Raw genomic sequence first — 19,120 nt, forward strand, 5'->3', positions numbered from 1 at the left:
GGCTGGAGTCCCTCCAGGGGAGAGCAAAGGGAATACAAATCCACCCACTGGGTGTGAGTGAGAAGCCACCAAAATATGAGCTAGGAGAGGCTTCTAAAGAAGATCCTGCCTACTCAAAAAATCTTTCTTCTTTTTCTTACTTTTTTTTAATTGAGCAGCCACGTGTCTGCCATTTTTTAATTTCTTATTTTATTTAAAGGGAAACCAGTGACTTGAAGATGAGACTAAATATTGCCATCTTCTTTGGGGCTCTCTTTGGTGCTTTGGGGGTTTTACTCTTTTTGGTGGCTTTTGGATCGGATTACTGGCTTCTTGCAACTGAAGTGGGGAAGTGTTCAGGTGAACAGAATGTGCGTTTCTTCTTCCAAATACTGATGTCCTTGATAGGGATGAGGATGGCCTCATGTATCCTCTTGAAATCAAAGAATGGTGGTAGAGTGACTACTTCTTCACAGAAGAGATATGTAGAAAGCTAGTGACTATCATTATTTGGGATAAAATCCATGTTTTAGTATTTTCCTGGATGTGATCATTTAGGTTATGTGCTTTGTGTTGACAGCAAATTACTTCATTTGTGTTCTGTACAGATAGAGAATGTCACTTTCCACCATGAAGGATTCTTCTGGAGATGTTGGTTTAATGGGATTGCAGAAGAGAATGATTCCAGTATCTGGAAGTTCTGGTACAGTAAGTATAATATATCTTTATTTTCCCATTGTGATTAAAATAAGAATGAAAGAGCTTCTTATTCAGTATAGATCACTTACAAGATAGGATTGAATTCTTAACTGTAGAACCCTGAAGGATGTCTTCAGAAGATTGATAAAGTGATCTTTTTTCAGTAAGTAGAAATGGCTATAGAAAATTATTGTATTTTCTAACCTAAAATAGGGGCATGAATATTTATGGCAAAATTGAATTATCTTCTGTTTCCTTGTTCATATTTCAAATACACTAACCCTGACCAAAAAAAAAAAAAAAAAAAACCTAAATATTACCTATAGTATTTTTCCTGAGTGTCTATTATTGCTGTGTTTCAAATAAAAAAAGTTTTTTTGGCTATCAATTCTTGAAATCTAAAATTTTAAAATTCAGAAATAGGTGTTACTTTATATTCATGGATTTAAAGTTATATAAATATATATATATTACAATGAAACTTAATTAGCAGCAGTGGTGTTTAAAAGCTCACTGTGTTTGGGCTTTATCCAAGTTTGTGGGAATTATCAAGAAATGCCTGGCTTCTGATGTCTGCATTCTCTCACAGAAACTTGAAAGTTCTTTTTTGACATAGAATAGCTTCTAAAAAATACGATACATTCTTTTCACTGTACTTCCGATATTAATCTTTGAAAGTTAATTCATTGAAAATAACTAGCTTTTATCTTACTGCATTCAACAATAAAAGAGCTGTTTATTACCCTTAAGATTATGGTAGGTTGAAATTATTAGTATCCTTATCAAATACTCCTGCGATATGTTAAAATATGGCATTTACACAGTATTCTAGATTATATAATAAAAGAATATGTAATGAAGACATGAGATCTTGGAAGACATAAGCAAACTGACAGCAAGTTGGCATAGGTAAAAGGGACAAAGTAATGATGAAATGGAATTTTTCAAGAAATAGTTTACAGGCTATCTTATAGTCCTTACAGAGAGGAGAATGAGCATGCACTGCCAGTGAAAAGCCTTTAGACTCTGGCAGAGTAAGTCAGACTGTTCAAGAGGAAGATTTTGCCAAGAACTTAGAGAAAGAAATATTTCACTCCTCCTTAATGGGTACACAGTGAAAGCTTCAAGTTTTCCAACAACATGAAAGGTTTTTTTTCTTGTGTTTTCTCCAAATACTAAAAATGCCTTTGAATTATTAACTTGTATGGCCTATCATTTCCAGCCTTTCCCTAAAAATAGAATATAGAATACATTTTATATTAATCAGGACTGACCAAGAGTAAATCTAAGTTTATTAGATTTTTTAAAACTATTACTTTGTGAATACTATGTGCTAGGCATCATGTTGGTAACTGGAGAATATGGTTGTGAAAATAAATGAAGTGTAGTGCCCTTAATCTTAAGGTGATAATAGGGGCATTCCCAGCATTGAACTATGTCATGAACTAGATGTTTTGGATGAATCCACTTTCCAGGTCCCCTGAGCTGCCTGATGTGAGTTTTTTCCCTCTCACTCAACAGTTCTCTGAATCTGTTGCTCTAACCCACAGTTTATTTAGCTTGTGTATCCCAGTTCCTGTATTTCTCTTGTCAGGAACAAGTTTTTACTCAGCATCTCAATAACAACTATCATGTTTGGTCTCTTTCCTAGCCAATCAGCCACCATCCAAGAACTGCATGCATGCTTACCTGTCACCATATCCCTTCACGAGAGGGGAGCACAATTCAACCTCCTATGACTCTGCTATCAGTAAGTATCTGTGTCTGTAGAATGCCTCCAAGAAAGACTTGTTTTTCCGAAATAAAAAATAATTTAACATATATCATTTCAACATTTTATCTGGAATCAATCTGTTATATATAAAGAATAAAATGCCATTTTAATATAATATTTATAATTCTAATAGAATATAACAGGTTTAAAGGTAAAGCCATTGTAACTTACTTGCTACTTATAAAGACTTTTTTAAGTGTGTTTTCTGGTGTAGAAATAATGATGTTTATTAGGAATAACTGCTTCTAATGGGTTTAACAGACCTAAAGCTAGTCTTACAATGGAAAATATTATAATATACTCCCTGTTTTTAAAGCACTGTTTTTGTAATTGTTACTTATAAGAATATGAATATGCGACTGGTCTCCTGCAAAATGACTGGGCTTCCTTCTATGTGATATCTCAGAGAAAAAGAATAGTCAAGTGTCATTAATTGAGGGTCATGACTACCTAGTTTCTTTGGTATTTACATACTATTTGTCCTATGGAAAGTACACAAACTTAATTTCTATGGAAAATACATTAGATATACTTAAGTGTGGTTTTATAGAAAGTACAAAATCTCAATGTGGCAACTTGATTCTCAGCTGGTTTCATGAAATTTTTAATTAGGGGTGTTTATCATAATCTTAAAACTAAGAATTGGCTCAGAATTTCCAATGTCATAAATAAAGGTAAAATATATATATATATTTTAAAGAGAATAAGTAATATATTTACTATTCTGAATAAACTTATATTAGTAGTCTCCAGAGAATCAATAAGGTGGGGGTAGAGGTTGGGGAGAGAGAATGGTTGATGGATGGATGGATTGATGGAGAGATTTTAAAGAATGGGTTATGTGATTGTGGAGGCTGGAAAGTCTAAAATCTGTAGGGCAAGACTGCAGGCTGAATAAGAGTTGCTACTGTAGTCTTGAATCTGAAGGCTGGAAACTCTGGTAGAATTTCTTCTTTAGGTAACCGCAGTCTTTATTCTTAAGGCCTTCAACTGATTAGATAAGGCCCACCCCCATTATGGGGAGTCTAACAACATTAATGCATAAAATTAACCATCACAGACCTTAACAAATCTTCACCTCATTCATCCATTTTTTCATCTTTCTATAAAAATATGTATTTGCATGCCTCGTAATTTTAAGCGTGTCAAAGGATGTAGCATTTGCTTATATCACATGACTAACATGCCATTTTATGGAGTGGAAGTGGGGTCTGAATAGCAAATGAGATAAGCTGTCATACAGCCATGCTTATCAATCAGAGTTGCTTGTGATTTAAAGGGCTCTGGCTTTTGGCCTTGAGAACAAGAGGCGTGGATGCTCTTTCCCATTAATAACCGTACAAGGCAGTTCTCATTTGTCAAAGTGTTTGGCATTGTACGTGACATGGACCTCCTCACTGATAAAAGAAGAGATGTCATAGGAAACAATAGGATAAATTATTCCATATTACAAAAAGTTGCAAAAAAGGAATCCCTTCCCTGACATTCTTCCTTTTGTAAAATTGACTAAGAAGTAGTATAGTAGAAGAGGGTTGACTTTCCACAACATTTTAGGCATTTGCATAGATATTAGTCTTGCTGTTGATACTCATATGTTCAGATCCTGTGATGGGATAGGTATCATGGACACCAAATGTACATATTTGAAGAGTCTGTACATCAAGGAATTAGTGGAAAACTTGAAAAACAAGGTGACATGATCTAAACATAATAATTATGATGGAGGTGGAGAGTACATGCATGTCACAAAAATTATACTGCAATTACAGTTAGAATTATTATGTAGCACTGCATATAATTACTGTGTCATTTTTGGATCTAATGACAAAACCATATCCAATTTTTTTTTGTTTTAAATTATCAGACTCCTCTTGGCTCACATATTGTAACTCCCTATTCACTTTAGCTTCTTTATCAAACATTCCAGCAAACATGACCAAGATGGGAAGAAGTATGTCCTACAACAATAGAAATAACATATGCACATTTCATTTACCTTCATAAGAGCATACAGTTGTATCTGACATTATATTTGGGTGATTTTTTTTATGCTTCCCTTTATCCAAGAGAAGGATAGATACCATAGATACCATTAGAAGGGTCTTATATGAAAGAACAATGCATGTTTCCTAGTTAGCAAGGCCATCTAGTCTTTACCAGCCTCTGTACCCACTCTTGGGCCTTATGTAGCCTCATAATTATGAGGCATCATACATTTGCCAATTTATCTTTGGTAAATTCAAGGTATTGTTTTTAAAAATCAGATACATTCCAACCTGGCAAACAATTGGTAAAATAGCTTTGTGTTTTCCTGAGTTTTTGCAGTTACAGTTAGCCAGTATTGAAATCAGCGAAAATAATATAGCAGTGTTTGATTATTCTGGAAAGACTATTTTACAATCATTGGATGCTATTGATGAAATTATTCTATTTCATAATATGGAGACTGAAACTCAGAGAAACCATGTGACTTGGTTTTCACACTGCTGATCCCTGGCAGAACTAATGCAAACATCCAAATCTCTACATTTTGTTTATTGATAATCTTACAAACTACAGTGAATGAAAAGGCAAATTTTAGTGCTTACCATTAAATCGTTTTAAGTATAAGTCTTTTAGTTGGATCTCAACAAAAGAGCAATTTTAAATTTATGTTCCCTTTTTCTACTTTTCTATGATCCTGACCTGTGTATACAGTCAGGTCTAATTCAGTGTTTCCTGTATTTATTTATTTATTATTTGTTTGTTTATTTATTTATTTATTTATTGTCTCAAGTACATGTTCTAAAGTTCAATTATACTCAACTCAAGTTATTCGAATGGTTGCCCAAGCCTAGAGGGGGTTTTGAGGTAGGATTGTATACCTTGACGTCCTTTAAGCAATTCTATTATCTTTTGATATCTGTCAGAATTTAGATTTTCTGATTTGGTTCATGATTAAACTCAATAACAGTTCATTTCTTTGGTATAATTTGGTGATGATGAATAGAACATAGATTAATTTGCAAGATAAGTCAGCCCTTGAGTGAATTAATTGTTTTCTCGATATCCCTATAGCCTTTGCCCACACCTACATCAAAGTGCTCATTATATGTAACTGCAATTGTTTACCTTAGTTTCTTTATTACTTGTTGGAGCTACCTAGAAGCACAGAATGTAACCTTCTAGTATTTATACCCCCAGACCCTACTATAGTGAGTGGTACTTAGTAAATGTCTAAATATTTCTATGTAATGACTTAGGACAAAAAATCCTTGGCCTTCTTCTTAAGCAGAATATATTGAACATAATTTCTCCTTCCCTTCATGAGTTGGAATAAATGCATACAAAATGGCCTTCTTTGAGTTCTTCGGAATCAGTGTTTGCCCTCCTGCATCAGGGCCTTTGTACCTGCCAGCCCTCTTCCTCAAATACTATGCCTGTTTTCCCAACCCCTCCTCCCTTCATTTCTCTGACAAAGCAGGCCCATCCTCTTAGCTAATACATACTTCCATTTTATTTCTTTTTTTTAAGTTTTTGTTAATGTTTATTTTTTTTTGAGAGAGAGAGAGAGAGAGCATGAGAGGAAGGGGCAGAGAGAGAGGGAGACACAGAAACCAAAGCAAGCTCCAGGCTCTGAGCTGTTAGCACAGACTCTAACACGGGGCTCAAACTCATGGACCACAAGATCATGACTTGAGCCAAAGTCAGATGCTTAACCAACTGAACCACCCAGGCGGCCCCATACTTCAGTTTTCTAAGGAAGCCTTCCTTGCTGGCCCCCTACTCAATTAGTACATGGGCTAGACCAGGTTCTCCTTTATCAAGCCCATTCTTTTGTGTGCTTTTTGTTTGTTTATTTTGTTTTAGTTTGTTGGTTTGTTTTGTTTTGAGTAGGCTCCATACCAAACATGAGGCTTGAACTCATGACCCTAAGATCAAGAGTCATGTGTTCTATTGACTGGGCCAGGCAGAGGCCCATATTAAGTCCATTCTTTAATTTGATTGTCCATAGCACAGATTTTAATTATTTACTTGTGTAATTGTTTTGTTCATATATTTCCTTCCCAGTTCAACTCTAAGCTCCGTGACAGTGACATCTTGTATGTTCAGCTCACTGGTGTACCCACTATAGGCTGTAGGCTAAATGAATACTTTTGGAGTCTCTGTTGCTACACTATACTGTGGTACTAATACTGATGCCCTCAGGAACTATTTACTAAGTGGACCTAGGTTACTCTTACATTTTTTTTCACACTTCTTATAATTCTTAGGTCTTCAACATTGCTTTCACATGTCAGCTATCCTTCGCTTTCATTGTCAGTGTTTACTTACTTGTATTCTCTCTTGGTCTTCCCGTCCTTCAGCCTTACAAAACAATTGGAGGGTGAAGTGGATCATGTAAGACTAGAACAGGAAAGAGGCAGGGAGGCAAGATACTAGGTTGTAGTATCATTAGGCTGTGACAGAAAACAAACAGTAGCTAAAGAATAAGGGCAGTTTTTCTTCCACAACAACAAAGTCAGAAGCAGCTGCCGTAACCATGCTATCAGGGACCTGGGCCCTTTAGGCTTTCTTCCCACCATCCTTGGCAGAGGCACCGTTGCTGCCACGTTCCTCCATCTTCAGAAGAGCAGAGTGTCCTCAGAATTCTCCAGTGGATTCCACCAGTGCTCTGGTCATCAGGACTGTGTCATATGGCCTTCGTAGGCTGGGACCTGGAGTTACTGGCTTTCTAGTCAGAGGGCTAGGAGTGAGTACAGAGTAGATTCTCTTAAAGGATCGAAAGTTGAACAATGGCGGGGCAGCAAGGATGAAAAGGAAATAATGGATATAGATGAAAAACTTGGTAGCCAACTGAAAGAAAGCTGGAGGAATCTGGAATGATGAAGAAATTCCCTTTTGAAGAAGGCATGATTCAGTTAAAACAATGTACAGTAAAAGATAGTATGGTCACTTCCCTCCCAACAATAAGTACTATTTTAGTATGTTAGTTTCTACCTCCACATTAAAAACAATTTAATGTATGTAACAATTTTCATAATTTGTATTAATTCTTTGGGTCATATTTACAGAAGTGTGAGTGGTGAATCGAAAGGCAGGAATGGGCTTTCTTTGTTGTTTTATCGTGATATCTTGCCACATTGCTTGACCACCAGTACTGAACTGTGAATGATTTCAGTAAAGAGAATTTGGTAACGAGGACAGACATGTGAACATTAGGAGGAGGGTCATGTTTGTTTGTTTTTAATTTTTTTATGTCTTTATTTTATTTTTGAGAGACAGAGACAGACAGCAAGCAGGGGGAGGGACAGAGAGAGAGGGAGACACAGAATGTGAAGCAGGCTCCAGGCTCTGAGCTGTCAGCACAGAGCCCGACATGGGGCTCATACCCACGGACTATGAGATCATGACCTGAGCCAAAGTCGGATGCTTAATCAACTGAGCCATCCAGGCACCCTGGGTCATGTTTGAAAATGGAGGGTAGAGATTTAATTTGGATTTTGACATAATAAGGTCGGGTTGATGGTGCATCACCATTTTGAAATAATTCAGCATGTAGCTTAATGTACAAAACTGAGTTCCCTGGAAGATATTAGTTAGAGCAACAGATATTGGGGCTCCTGGGTGGCTCAGTCAGTTGAGCATCAACTTTATTTTGGCTAAGGTCATGATCTCAGTTTGTGACACTGAGCCCCGTGTCAGGCTCCTCCACATTGAGCAAGGAGCCTGCTTGTGACTTTCTCTTTGTCTCCCTCTGCCACTCCCCCACTCATGCACATGCACGTGCTCTCTCTCTCAAAATAAATAAATACACTTTAAAAAAACAGAACAGTGGGTACTGATGAGGAGTTACAGAGGTAGTTTTTGATATCAGGTCTAATCTTTATGAAAAAAAATCATAGAAAAGGAGATGGTAAAATATCAATTATATTTAGGGGGAGAAAGAATGAAGCAAAGGCAATCCACAAAGAAGAAATAGAAAGAAGCTGATGAGCAGGCTGTCTACACTGTCCCAGGGGCCCATGGGCGGGGTGGGGGGAGAGTCTTGGGTAGGAGGTGCTGGTCCTCAGTGACAAATGCAGATGCAGGAAGGAATTGGGTAATACTGATAATGCAGGGGTTCCCATGGCCACTGAGAGCTGTACCTACTGAAGGCTCAGCTATAGAGGCCCTCAAAGCGCTCTTTACAGGCATCTCCTTCTAAATGTAAACCCACAATGCCCTGCTGGTTTGGCCTGAGACTGTAGGCCTTCTGCTCTGTATCCTGTGCCTGCTCATTGCCTGTTCCCTCAGACTGGACCGGAGGGCCCTCCCCTCTTTCCTGGCAATGCCCTTCCTCCTCTGGGAACCATTCCATTTTCCTGCACATTCTGTCACCCAATAATCCTCCTGAGGGCCTAGCCCTATCCTAGGCTTCCTCCTCTTTCACTTCTCCCAGGAGGAGAGGTGAGAAAGCAGTGATGCTCATGAAGGGGCAGAGCAACAGAATGATGGGGGCATGAACCCTCATACAGAGTGGTTAGAGAATGGGCAGTGAGGAAGTTAGAGCATTGGGGTGAGCCAGCACTTGGATGTGGAGTGGCTACCAAAAGAGCACAGAATTCACAGAGAAAACCAAGTCCTTATAAAAACAATCTCACACACACACCATTTTGCTGTACTATACAAGGCAAAATAAAATATAAATACCTTGACAATTTTATTTTTTTTTAGATTTGAGTCTAAAGTTCATGCAAATCCTTATGTATCTAAGAAGGCATATCAATACGTCCTAGGCATCTAATTTCATTGGGATGACCTGCTTCCAGATAAATTATGCTGGTATAGCTGGGTCCTATTTACCAATTTCCTCATGTTCAAATGTGGTGAATCTGGATGTTGTCTTAAATTTACCAAAATTCCTTCTGTTCTGCTTTACTTATATAGAAAAAAGCATACACTGCAAAATATAATGGAAAATACAGTTCCTTATTTTTGTTTGCTTTTTGGTCACAAATGTCTAGTACCTACATATTTAGAAATACTGTAACATTCACTCAGTGTCTTACTATTCATTCAGACATTTGGGATTACACACCCACGGCCACAGACAGGGTGGCTGCCATTCCTGACTTCTGGCTGCCTTTTCACCCGTGACCCAGTGAAGGCTCCCTTGCATTCAGATTGGAGGGCACTTATAGGGCAGCTCACTCCATCTTCCAAAGCTGCAGCTCATGAGGGCACAGTTGGCTTTCAGTTCCAGGGCCCAATATCAAAGCTGTAATTAAAAATCAGTTTTTCAGAGGGTGTTATTTTGTGTTCCCTACAATTTATTCACGGCCATCTCAGGATTGATTGGCAGCTTATGTAACATCCCTGCACTAATGGGGGAGATTGCCTTCTGTCTCAACAAGACTGTGTGGTTATTTATCATAGTGTGGCTTGGCTTCCTTTCATGGAGGACAGGCTCCAGCCTCTAAAGAGGCTTCTGGTGATACCTATTAAAATGTCAGCCACACTCAGAAGTAGAAATCTCCAATCATAGAGAATCTCTTGGTGCCTTGGCAGTATTGAGATTTAGGGTCAGATAATTCTTTGTTGTGGAGGCTGCTCTGTGCATTATGAGATATGTTTAGCAGTATCCCTGGCCTTTACCCACAAGATGCCTGGAGCACCCCTCAGTTGTGCCAATCACAAATATCTCTTAACATAGGCAAATATCCTGGGGTGGGTGGGCACAAAATCACCTCTCATGAGAACTACTGGGGCATTCTAGACATTCACTCCTAACACTTCTGAGGACCCAAGCTCTTCTTTTTTTTTTTTTTTTTCTAATATTTTTATTTATTTCTAGGATAGAGAGAGACAGCGTGAGCAAGGGAGGGTCAGAGAGAGAGGGAGACACAGACTCTGAAACAGGCTCCAGGCTCTGAGCTGGCAGTCAGCACAGAGCCCGATGCGGGGCTCGAACCCACGAACTGCGAGATCATGACCTAAGTGAAAGTCGGACGCTTAACCGACTAAGCCACCCAGGCACCCCCCAAGCTCTTCTTTAGAATTATACTCATACTGTATACATTCTGTGCCCAGCTCCAAGTCTGGGCTCAAAAGCACATAAATAATGGTTAGTTTCCTGTTTCCATATACAATATACAGACAAAATAGGACCAAGGAGCTTGTCTCGGTCTCTCTCATCTTTAAATATTACCATTTCTACTCCAAGTTGTTGATCTTGTCATAGAAAAGATATTCACTAGATCCAATGGAAAAAAAAAAATCAAATGACTGCTGTATACTGGGCACTGTTCTGGGTGCTGTAGTGTCAGCCTTAAGTTCTTACCTTTATGGAACTTACATTATGGTGGGGAGGCAGATGATAAACAAAATAAATCAGTCAAGTAGTTGGAGAGAAGTAAAAGGGGGTAGAGTGTGTGGGGAAGCAATCTCAATATTAAATAGGGTGACAGAGGCCTCATAGCGAGGCGATATTGGTATTGCATCAGCCAGCACTAGTTGAATGGGGCTCTGTCATCTAGCTAAGCTGCCATGGTTCCCCAGTCCTTCTTTTGAGGACGAGATGGATGTTGTGCAGAGGGTGCTTAGCGTTGGGGCTGGTTGTGGCAAGGGTTGTACGGGAATTACAGGCTGGGCTTTCAGTCAGTGTATCTGTGTTCACTACCTGAAGCCACCACTTCCTGCCTCTGCCTTCTTTATCACAACAAAACTCACTGTGCTGGTTTGTAAAAGGGAGATTGGTATAGTATCAACTCACACAGTTGTTAAAATGAGAATAAGTAAAAATACAAATGCTTAGCAGAGTAGTCGTTATGTAGCTGGTATTCAATAAATGTCAGCTATGTCTATGGCAATATGCCAGTTTAGAGCACTGAAGATAAGTCCTCATGAGGGCACGTTAATCCATCATGGCTTCTCCATAGTGAAATGCTTCCGGCTCTCTGCAGTGTGTTCATGTTTGTGGGTAGTGTGTGTGTATGTGTGTGTGTGTGTGTGTGTGTGTGTGTGTCCAGTCACATCAAGCATTTAGTAGAGTTTCTGGCAAAGAATAAGGGCTTCAAAAGTAGTTCATCATCCTAGTACGAGATATTTAATATTACCATCTGTAGTGGCCAAGCTTTGCCACTGTTTATCTAGTGAATTTGATTAAAATTCATTCAACAAATATTTATTGAGCACATACTATGTGATAGGCACTAGGTTCTAGGGAACAGCAGTACACAAAAACAGATGGAAATCTCTGTCCTTGTGGGGCTGGAATTCTTGAGAGGGGTGACACACAAGACAAGATAAAATAAGTCAAATTTATAGTATGTTGGAAGATAACAAGTGCTCTGGAAACACATGACACCTGGAAAGAGGCTGGAGATTAGGAGCTGGCAGAAGTGAGGATGATAAAAACTCTGTAACATGCTCAGAAGGAAGCTTGGCTCTGAGAAAATGGTATTTACTGGAGAATCAGAGAAAGTGAGGGAGTAAGCTGTGTGATCTCCATAAGAAGAGTGTTCCAGATAGAGGGAACGTGAGATGCAAAGGCCAGAGGCTGGAACATGCCTGTATGTGTGCAAAGAGCACAAAAGAAACAGTCACAGCAGGAAGAGATTGAGTGAGTGGAGAGTGGAGGAGATGATTAGAAATATGGTGGGTTCAGGGAGAGGTTGGGCCAATGTAAAGACCTTGGCTCATGTTGTGAATGAGAGAAGAAGGGGGCTAATGGATGGTTTTGACCTGATTTGTGTTGTAAAAGAATATCTCCAGTTATTGCATTGTGAACAGACTAGAAAGTCAAATGTGGAATCAGGGGACAAGTTAGGAGGTTTGCTATATTTCGTATGGCTAAGAAAAAGATATTAAAAGGTGAAAATTTATTTGAATCTGCCATCGTCCCTTTAAAAGTGTTTAAAACCAGTAAGGAAATCTATCAAGTGGACAATATCAGGAGCAAAACACAACAGAAAACTCTTATGTCCAGGCTGCTATATACCTTAAAATATCAGTCCTGGATTCCAAATTTTCCCTTTTTTAATTTTTAAAAAGTATTTTATTGTAGAAATTTTCAAACATTTATAGTAATTATGAATATATTTTTGAATCGAATAATGATCATTACTGTGAAGTTTGAGAGTTCTTTACATATTCTAGATATAAGTCATTTATTGAATACATAGTTTCCAAACATTTCCTCCCACTGTGTAGCTTTTTTCATCATCTTGAAAAGACCTTGAAAGCAAGGTCTTTCACAGAGTAAAAGTTGTGAATTTTGATAAAGTTCAGTTTATGGAGTTTTTCGTTTATGGATCATACTTTTGGTGTCATATCTAAGAACTGTTTACCAAGCCCCAGGTTCTGAAATTTTTCTCCTGTTTTCTTCCAAAAGTTTTATAGCTTTATGTATCATATTTAAATCTATGATCCAGTTTGAGGTACTTTTTGTATAAGATGTATGATTTATAATTTTTCAAATGTGTGTCCCATTGCCCTAGCACCATTTTTTGTAAAGAGTATCTTTCCTCCATTGAAGACTATCTTTCCTCCATTGCACATGTTAAAACATAGTAGGTCATACTTGTGTGGGACTATTTTTGGATTCTGCCTTCTGTTGCATTGACATGTCTGTGTCTGTTCCTCTCCCAGAGCCACGCCATCCCAATTACTTCAGCTGTATCTTGAACTTCAGGTGAATGATTCCTCCTATTCGGTTCTTTTTTCAAAATTATTTTAGCTATTCTAGATCCTTTTCCTTTGCATTAAAATTTAGGACAGTCTTATGTATATCTATAGATAACTTTTCTTGGATGATAGAATGGCCTATATCGATTTGGGAAGAATTAATTTTATTATGTTGAGCCTTTATTATGTTGAGTCTTCCAAACTGTGAATGCAGTATATCTTTACATTTATTTAGATCTTTAGTTTCTTTCACCAGCATTTTGTAGTTTTCATCTTACAGTGTTAGATTTCCATCTTAGTATTTAAATTTTTTTAGAAATTATAACTGCTATTATATTTTTAACTGTGGATTCCATGTATTTATTGATAATAGGAATATAATTGGTTTTTAATGTGTGTATTGTATAGTGAGACCTTGCTGAATTTACTAGTAGTGTTAAGAGGTTTTGTTTTGTTTTGTTTTTTTGTAGATTACCTGGGATTTTCTACATAAACATTCATACCATTGCCACATAGACCAGTTTTATTTCTTCCTTGCTTATTTACATACCTTTTATTTCCTTTTCTTATCTTATTGCATGGACTGTAAGTTCCAGTGCCATGGTGAATAGCAACAGTGAAAGCAGACATTTTTGCCTCATTTCTAGTCTTTAGGAAAAAGCATTCAGTATTTTTTCCTTAAGTATGATGTTTCCTATAGATTTTTTTTTTACATGTATTCTTTATTGACTTGAGGAAGTTCCCTTCTATTTCTTATTTCCTAGGAGTATTTGTAATAAATGGATGATGTATTTTGTTAAATTTTTTTGTATCAGTTATATGATCTCAATTTTATCCTTCTTTAGCATATTAATGTCACATATTACATTTATTGATTTTCAAATATTGAGCCAGCCTCTTGCCATTGGAATAAACTCCATATGGTCATGATAAATAATTATTTTTATATATTGCTGAATTTTATTTGTTAATATTTTGTTAAGGATTTTTGCATCTGTATTTATGAAGGATATTGGTCTGTAGTTTTCCTTTTTTAACTGCTTTTTCTGGGTTTAGTATCTGTGTAAAAATGATTTCAAAAAGTAAATTGGAAAGTATCTTTTTCTATATACAAGAAGAGATTGTGGAGAATTGGTGTTAATTACCTTTAAATGCAGATATTTGATAGAATTCACCAGTGAAGTGATCTTGGCCAGGAGGTTTAACTTTCAAGGAATTTGAAATTATAAATTTAATTTACTCAATAGTTACAGGGCTCTTCAGATTATGTACTTAACATTGTGTGATTTGTGATAGTTTGTGTTTTTCTAGGAATTGGTTCATCTAAGTTGTAGAAGATATATATATAGAGAGAGAGTTGTTCAAAATATTTCCTTATTATTTTTATGTATGCTGTACCTGTTGTTTTATCTCATGTTTCATTCCTGATATTGGTAATTTGTGTCTTATTTTTTCTTTGTCAGTATTGTTAAAAGATTGTTACTTTTGTTGAACTTTTAAAAGATCCTGTTTTTGTTTGTTTACCTATTAATTTTCTGTTTGGAATTTCATTGATTTCTGCTCTTTATTATTTACTTCTTTCTGATTGCTGTAGGTTTGTCTTGCTCTTCTTTTTATAGTTTCTCGAAATGAAAACTTAGGTTATTGGTCTTTTATCTTCTTTTCTAATATAAGCATTTATGGGTATAGATTTCACTCTCCGCACTGCTTTAGCTGCTTCCCACGCTTTTGATATGTTTTATTTTTATTTTCATTCAAGTCTGTGTTGTTTAATTTCCCTTGAGACTTATTGTTTGGCTCATAGATTATTTAGAAGTGTGTTGTTTAGTTTCCAAGAGTTTGGAGATTTTCTTTCAATCTTTCTGTTATTAATATTTAGTTTGATTCCCTTGTGATCAAAGACCATACTCTGTACGATTTAAATTCTTTTAAATTTAATGAGATTTGTTTTGTAGCCCAGGATATGGTCTATTTTTCTGTGTATTCCATGGCACATGAAAGACTGTACTGCTGTTGAATGGAATGTGTTGTGAATGTCAGAGTTTATTGGTTGATGGCATTGTTGAATTCTACTACACCCTGGCTGATTTTCTGCCTATGTGTTCTAGTAATTGGTGAGAGGAGATGTAGAAGTCCCAAGCTTTAATTGTGGACTTCTCTTTTCATATCCTGCAGTTTTTGTTTTACCTACTGTGCTCCCTTTTTTTCAGATGCATACATATTTGGTGTTGCTATGTCTTGGTAGAGTCAGCCTTTTATCATTATTTAATGTTGCCAATAATTTTCCTTATTCTAAAATCTGTTTTATCTGATATGGATAAAATATCTCCACTCTTTAGTTCTTTGAATTAATATTTACATGGTATGTATTTTCTCAAATTTTTTACTTTCAGTATATCTGTTTTATTATATTTGAATTATATCTGTATATCTGTATTATTACAGTTGAGTTATACACAGTGTATAGTTGGAAGATTTTTTTAAATCAAATCTGCTAAGCTATCTCTTTTCAACTTAAAGATAATTTTTTCAGAGTAATTTTAGGTTCACAGAAAAATTGAGAGAAGGTACAGCGGTTTTTCATTTACCCACTGCCCCTACACATTCAGGCTTTGCCCATTATCAGCATCCTCCTACCAGAGTGGTACATTTGTTACAATTGATGAACCTACATTGACACATCATAATCACTGAGAGTCCGTATTTTACCTTAGGGCTTACTCTTGGTGTTGTACGTTTTATGGGTTTAGACAAATGTATAGTGACATGTATCCATTATTACACTGTCACGTAACGTAATTTCACTGCCCTAGAAATCTTCTGTGCTCTGCCTATTTACACCTCTGCTCCACCCCAACGTCTGGCAACCACGTATCTTTTTCTGTCTCTGTAGTTTTACCTTTTCTAGAATGTCATATCATAGGAATCATATAGCATGTTGCCTTTTCAAATTGGTTTCTTTCACCTAGTAATATGCATTTAAATTTTCTTCATGTTATTATCATGGCCTGGTAGTTCATCTCTTGTTAGCACTGAATAATATTCCATTGTCTGGCTGTACCACAGTTTATTTATCCATTTACTTATTGAACGACAACTCCATTGCTTCCAAGTTTTGGCCATTATGAATACAGCTGTTATAAACATCTGCATGCAGGTTTTTATGTGGACACAGTTTTAATACCAAGGAGCATGACTGCTGGATAGAATAGCAAGTATACCTTTCGTTTTATAAAATACTGCTAAACTCTCCTGCGCAGTGGCTAAACCATTTTGCATTCTCACTACTGTTGAGATTTCCTAATACTCTAATCCTCTCTAGAATTTAATGTTGTCAATGTTCTGGATTTCGGCCATTTTAATAGGTGTGTAGTGGTATCTTGTTGCTTTAATTTGCACTTGCCTAATGACATATACTGTAGGGCATCTTTTCATAAGCTTATTTACCATCTTTATATCTTCTTTGTTTCTGTTAAGATCTTTGTCTATTTTTAATTGAGTTTTTGTCTTCTTATTCTTAAGTTTTAAGAGTTCATTGTATTTTTTGGATTGCAGTCCTTTATTGGATATATCTTTTGCAAACATTTTCTCCCACTCTGTGGCTTGTACTTCTCATTTTCTTGAGATTGTTTTTTGCAGAAGAGTTTTTAATTTTGATAAAGCTGAGTTTATCAATGATTTTTTTCATGGACTGTGGCTTTGTGTTGTATCTAAAAAGCCATCACCATACCCAAAGACATCTAGGTTTTCTCCTAATTTCTAGGAGTTTTATAGTTTTGTGTTTTACTTTTAGGTCTATGATCCATTTGGGTTAATCTTCATGAAGGGTGTAAGTTCTGTGTCTATATTCATTTTATTACTTGAAGATGTCCACCTGTTCCTGTGGCATTTTCCTTGCTCCATTTGTCCATTCTCTGCTCCTTTGTCAAAGATCAGTAGACTATATTTACATGCATCTATTTCTAGGCTATATATTATGTTCCATTGATCTAAATATGTCAATTATTTTTTTCAGTACCACACTGTCTTGGTTACTATAGCTTCATAGGAAATCTTGAACTTAAATAGCATTAGTCCTCCAAGCTTTTTTTTTTTTTTTTTCTTAAATATTATGCTGGCTCTTCTGGGTCTTTTACTTCTCTGTATAAACTTTAGAATCAGCTTATTGATATCCACAGGATATGTTGATGGGATTTTGATTGGGATTGCATTGCATCTATAGATCAAGTTAGGAAGAAGTGGTATCTTGACAATACTGAGTCTTCCTACCAAGCGGGGAACATGGAATATCTCCATTTATTTAGTCCTTGGATTTTGTTCAACAGTGTTTTCTGATTATCCTCATATACCTCTTATACATATTTTGTTCAATTTATATAATTCATACCTAACTATTTTGGGATGTTAATGTGAATGGAATTTTGGTTTCAATTTCAAAATTATTTGTTCATTGCTGGTATATAGTAAATCAATTGTCTTTTGTGTATCAATCTTGCTACAGCCTTGTTATATTAGTTCCTGGAGTTTTTCGTTTTTGTTTTTTGTAGATTCTTTTAGATTTTCTACATAGATGATCATGTCATCAATGAACAAAGACAGTTTTATTTCTTCCTTCCCAATCTACAAACTTTTTATTTTATTTTCTTTTTTCACTGCATTAGCAAGGACATCCAGTGTGATGTTGGAAAGAAGTGGTACAAGGGAACATCCTTGAGTATTTGTGGAATGGCTTCAAATTTCTCACTATTAAGTATAATATTAGCTGCAGGATTTTTGTACATACACATTATCATTTTAAGGAATTTCTCCTCTATTCCTAATTTCCTGAGAGAAATTAAATGTTATTTAATTTAATTTTATTTATTTTAACCATTAATGGGAATTGGATTTTGTCAAGTGCTTTTTCTGCATCTATTGATATGATCATGTGATTTTTCTTTTTTAGCTTGTCAATATGATGGATTATATTAATTGATTTTCTTAATGTTGAATCAGCCTTGCATATATAGGATAAATCCCACAAGATCATGGTACATAATTCTTTGTACACATTGTTGGATTCAATTAGCTAATATTTTGTTGGTAATGTTTGCATCCATGTTCATGAGAGATATTTGTCTTTAGTTTTGGTGTTAGGATGTTGGCCTCCTAGAATGAATTAGGAGGTACTACCTTCGCTTCTGTCCTCTGAGATATTGTAAAGAATTGACAGATTTTTCCTTAAATATTTCGTAAAATTCACCAGGGAACAATTTGGGCCTGGTGCTTTCTGTTTAGGAAGACTATTAATTGCTAATTCCATTTCTTTAATAGACATTTGCCTTTATACTTTGCATATTGGCAGATTTTGTCTTTCAAGGAATTAGTTCATTTCTTCAATATTATTAAGTTTGTAGGCATAGAGTATTTCGTAGTACCACTTTATTATCCCATTTTTTGGCTGCTTATTAATTTTTTTATTTTAGTGTAGCTGACAAACAGTGTTATATATTATCTTCCGGTGTACAACTTAGTGATTCAACATTATGAAGCAATCACTATGATAAATCTAGCTATTTATTGCCCTTTTACTGTTCTTGCAAAATGTACTGATGTTCCTCTTACATTTTTGATATTGGTAATTTGTGTCCTCTTTTTCTTTCTTCTTAGATAGATTGGCCAGAGGCTTATCAATTTTGTTGATCATTTCAGAGACTATCTTGGTTTTGTTGATTTTTTTCCTATGGATTTTCTGTTTTCAAATTAATTGATTTCTATTATAATTATATCTTTGCTTTGCCTTACTTTGGATTTAATTCACTCAACTTTTTCTAGTTATTTTTTAAGGTAATTAAATACCTTAAGAGACTTAGATAATTGATATTAGATCTCTCTTCTTTTTTAACATGCATTTAGTGCTATAAATTTCCATTTAGGCCCTGTTTTCTCTGAATCCCACACATTTTGGTAAGTTGTGTTTTCATTTTCATTTAGTTGAAAATATTTTACATTTCTCTTGAGACTTCTTCTTTGAGCCCTGTA

At 36.0% G+C, this 19,120-nt stretch overlaps 1 protein-coding gene across 1 annotated transcript in view; it reads left to right on the forward strand.

Moving 5' to 3' along the window:
• The first annotated feature begins 218 nt into the window (after nt 1-218).
• Nucleotides 219-19,120, forward strand: part of TMEM182 (transmembrane protein 182) — a 41,749-nt gene continuing 22,847 nt past the window's right edge. The window contains exons 1-3 of the mRNA XM_039223192.1: nt 219-350; nt 588-687; nt 2,330-2,428. Of these exons, the coding sequence (XP_039079123.1) occupies nt 219-350; nt 588-687; nt 2,330-2,428 (331 nt within the window). The remainder of the gene's footprint in view (nt 351-587; nt 688-2,329; nt 2,429-19,120) is intronic.

The sequence above is a fragment of the Hyaena hyaena genome, unplaced genomic scaffold (genome assembly GCF_003009895.1).
Source record: "Hyaena hyaena isolate Hyena2069 unplaced genomic scaffold, ASM300989v1 scaffold_1287, whole genome shotgun sequence".
NCBI classification, from domain to species: Eukaryota; Metazoa; Chordata; class Mammalia; order Carnivora; family Hyaenidae; genus Hyaena; species Hyaena hyaena.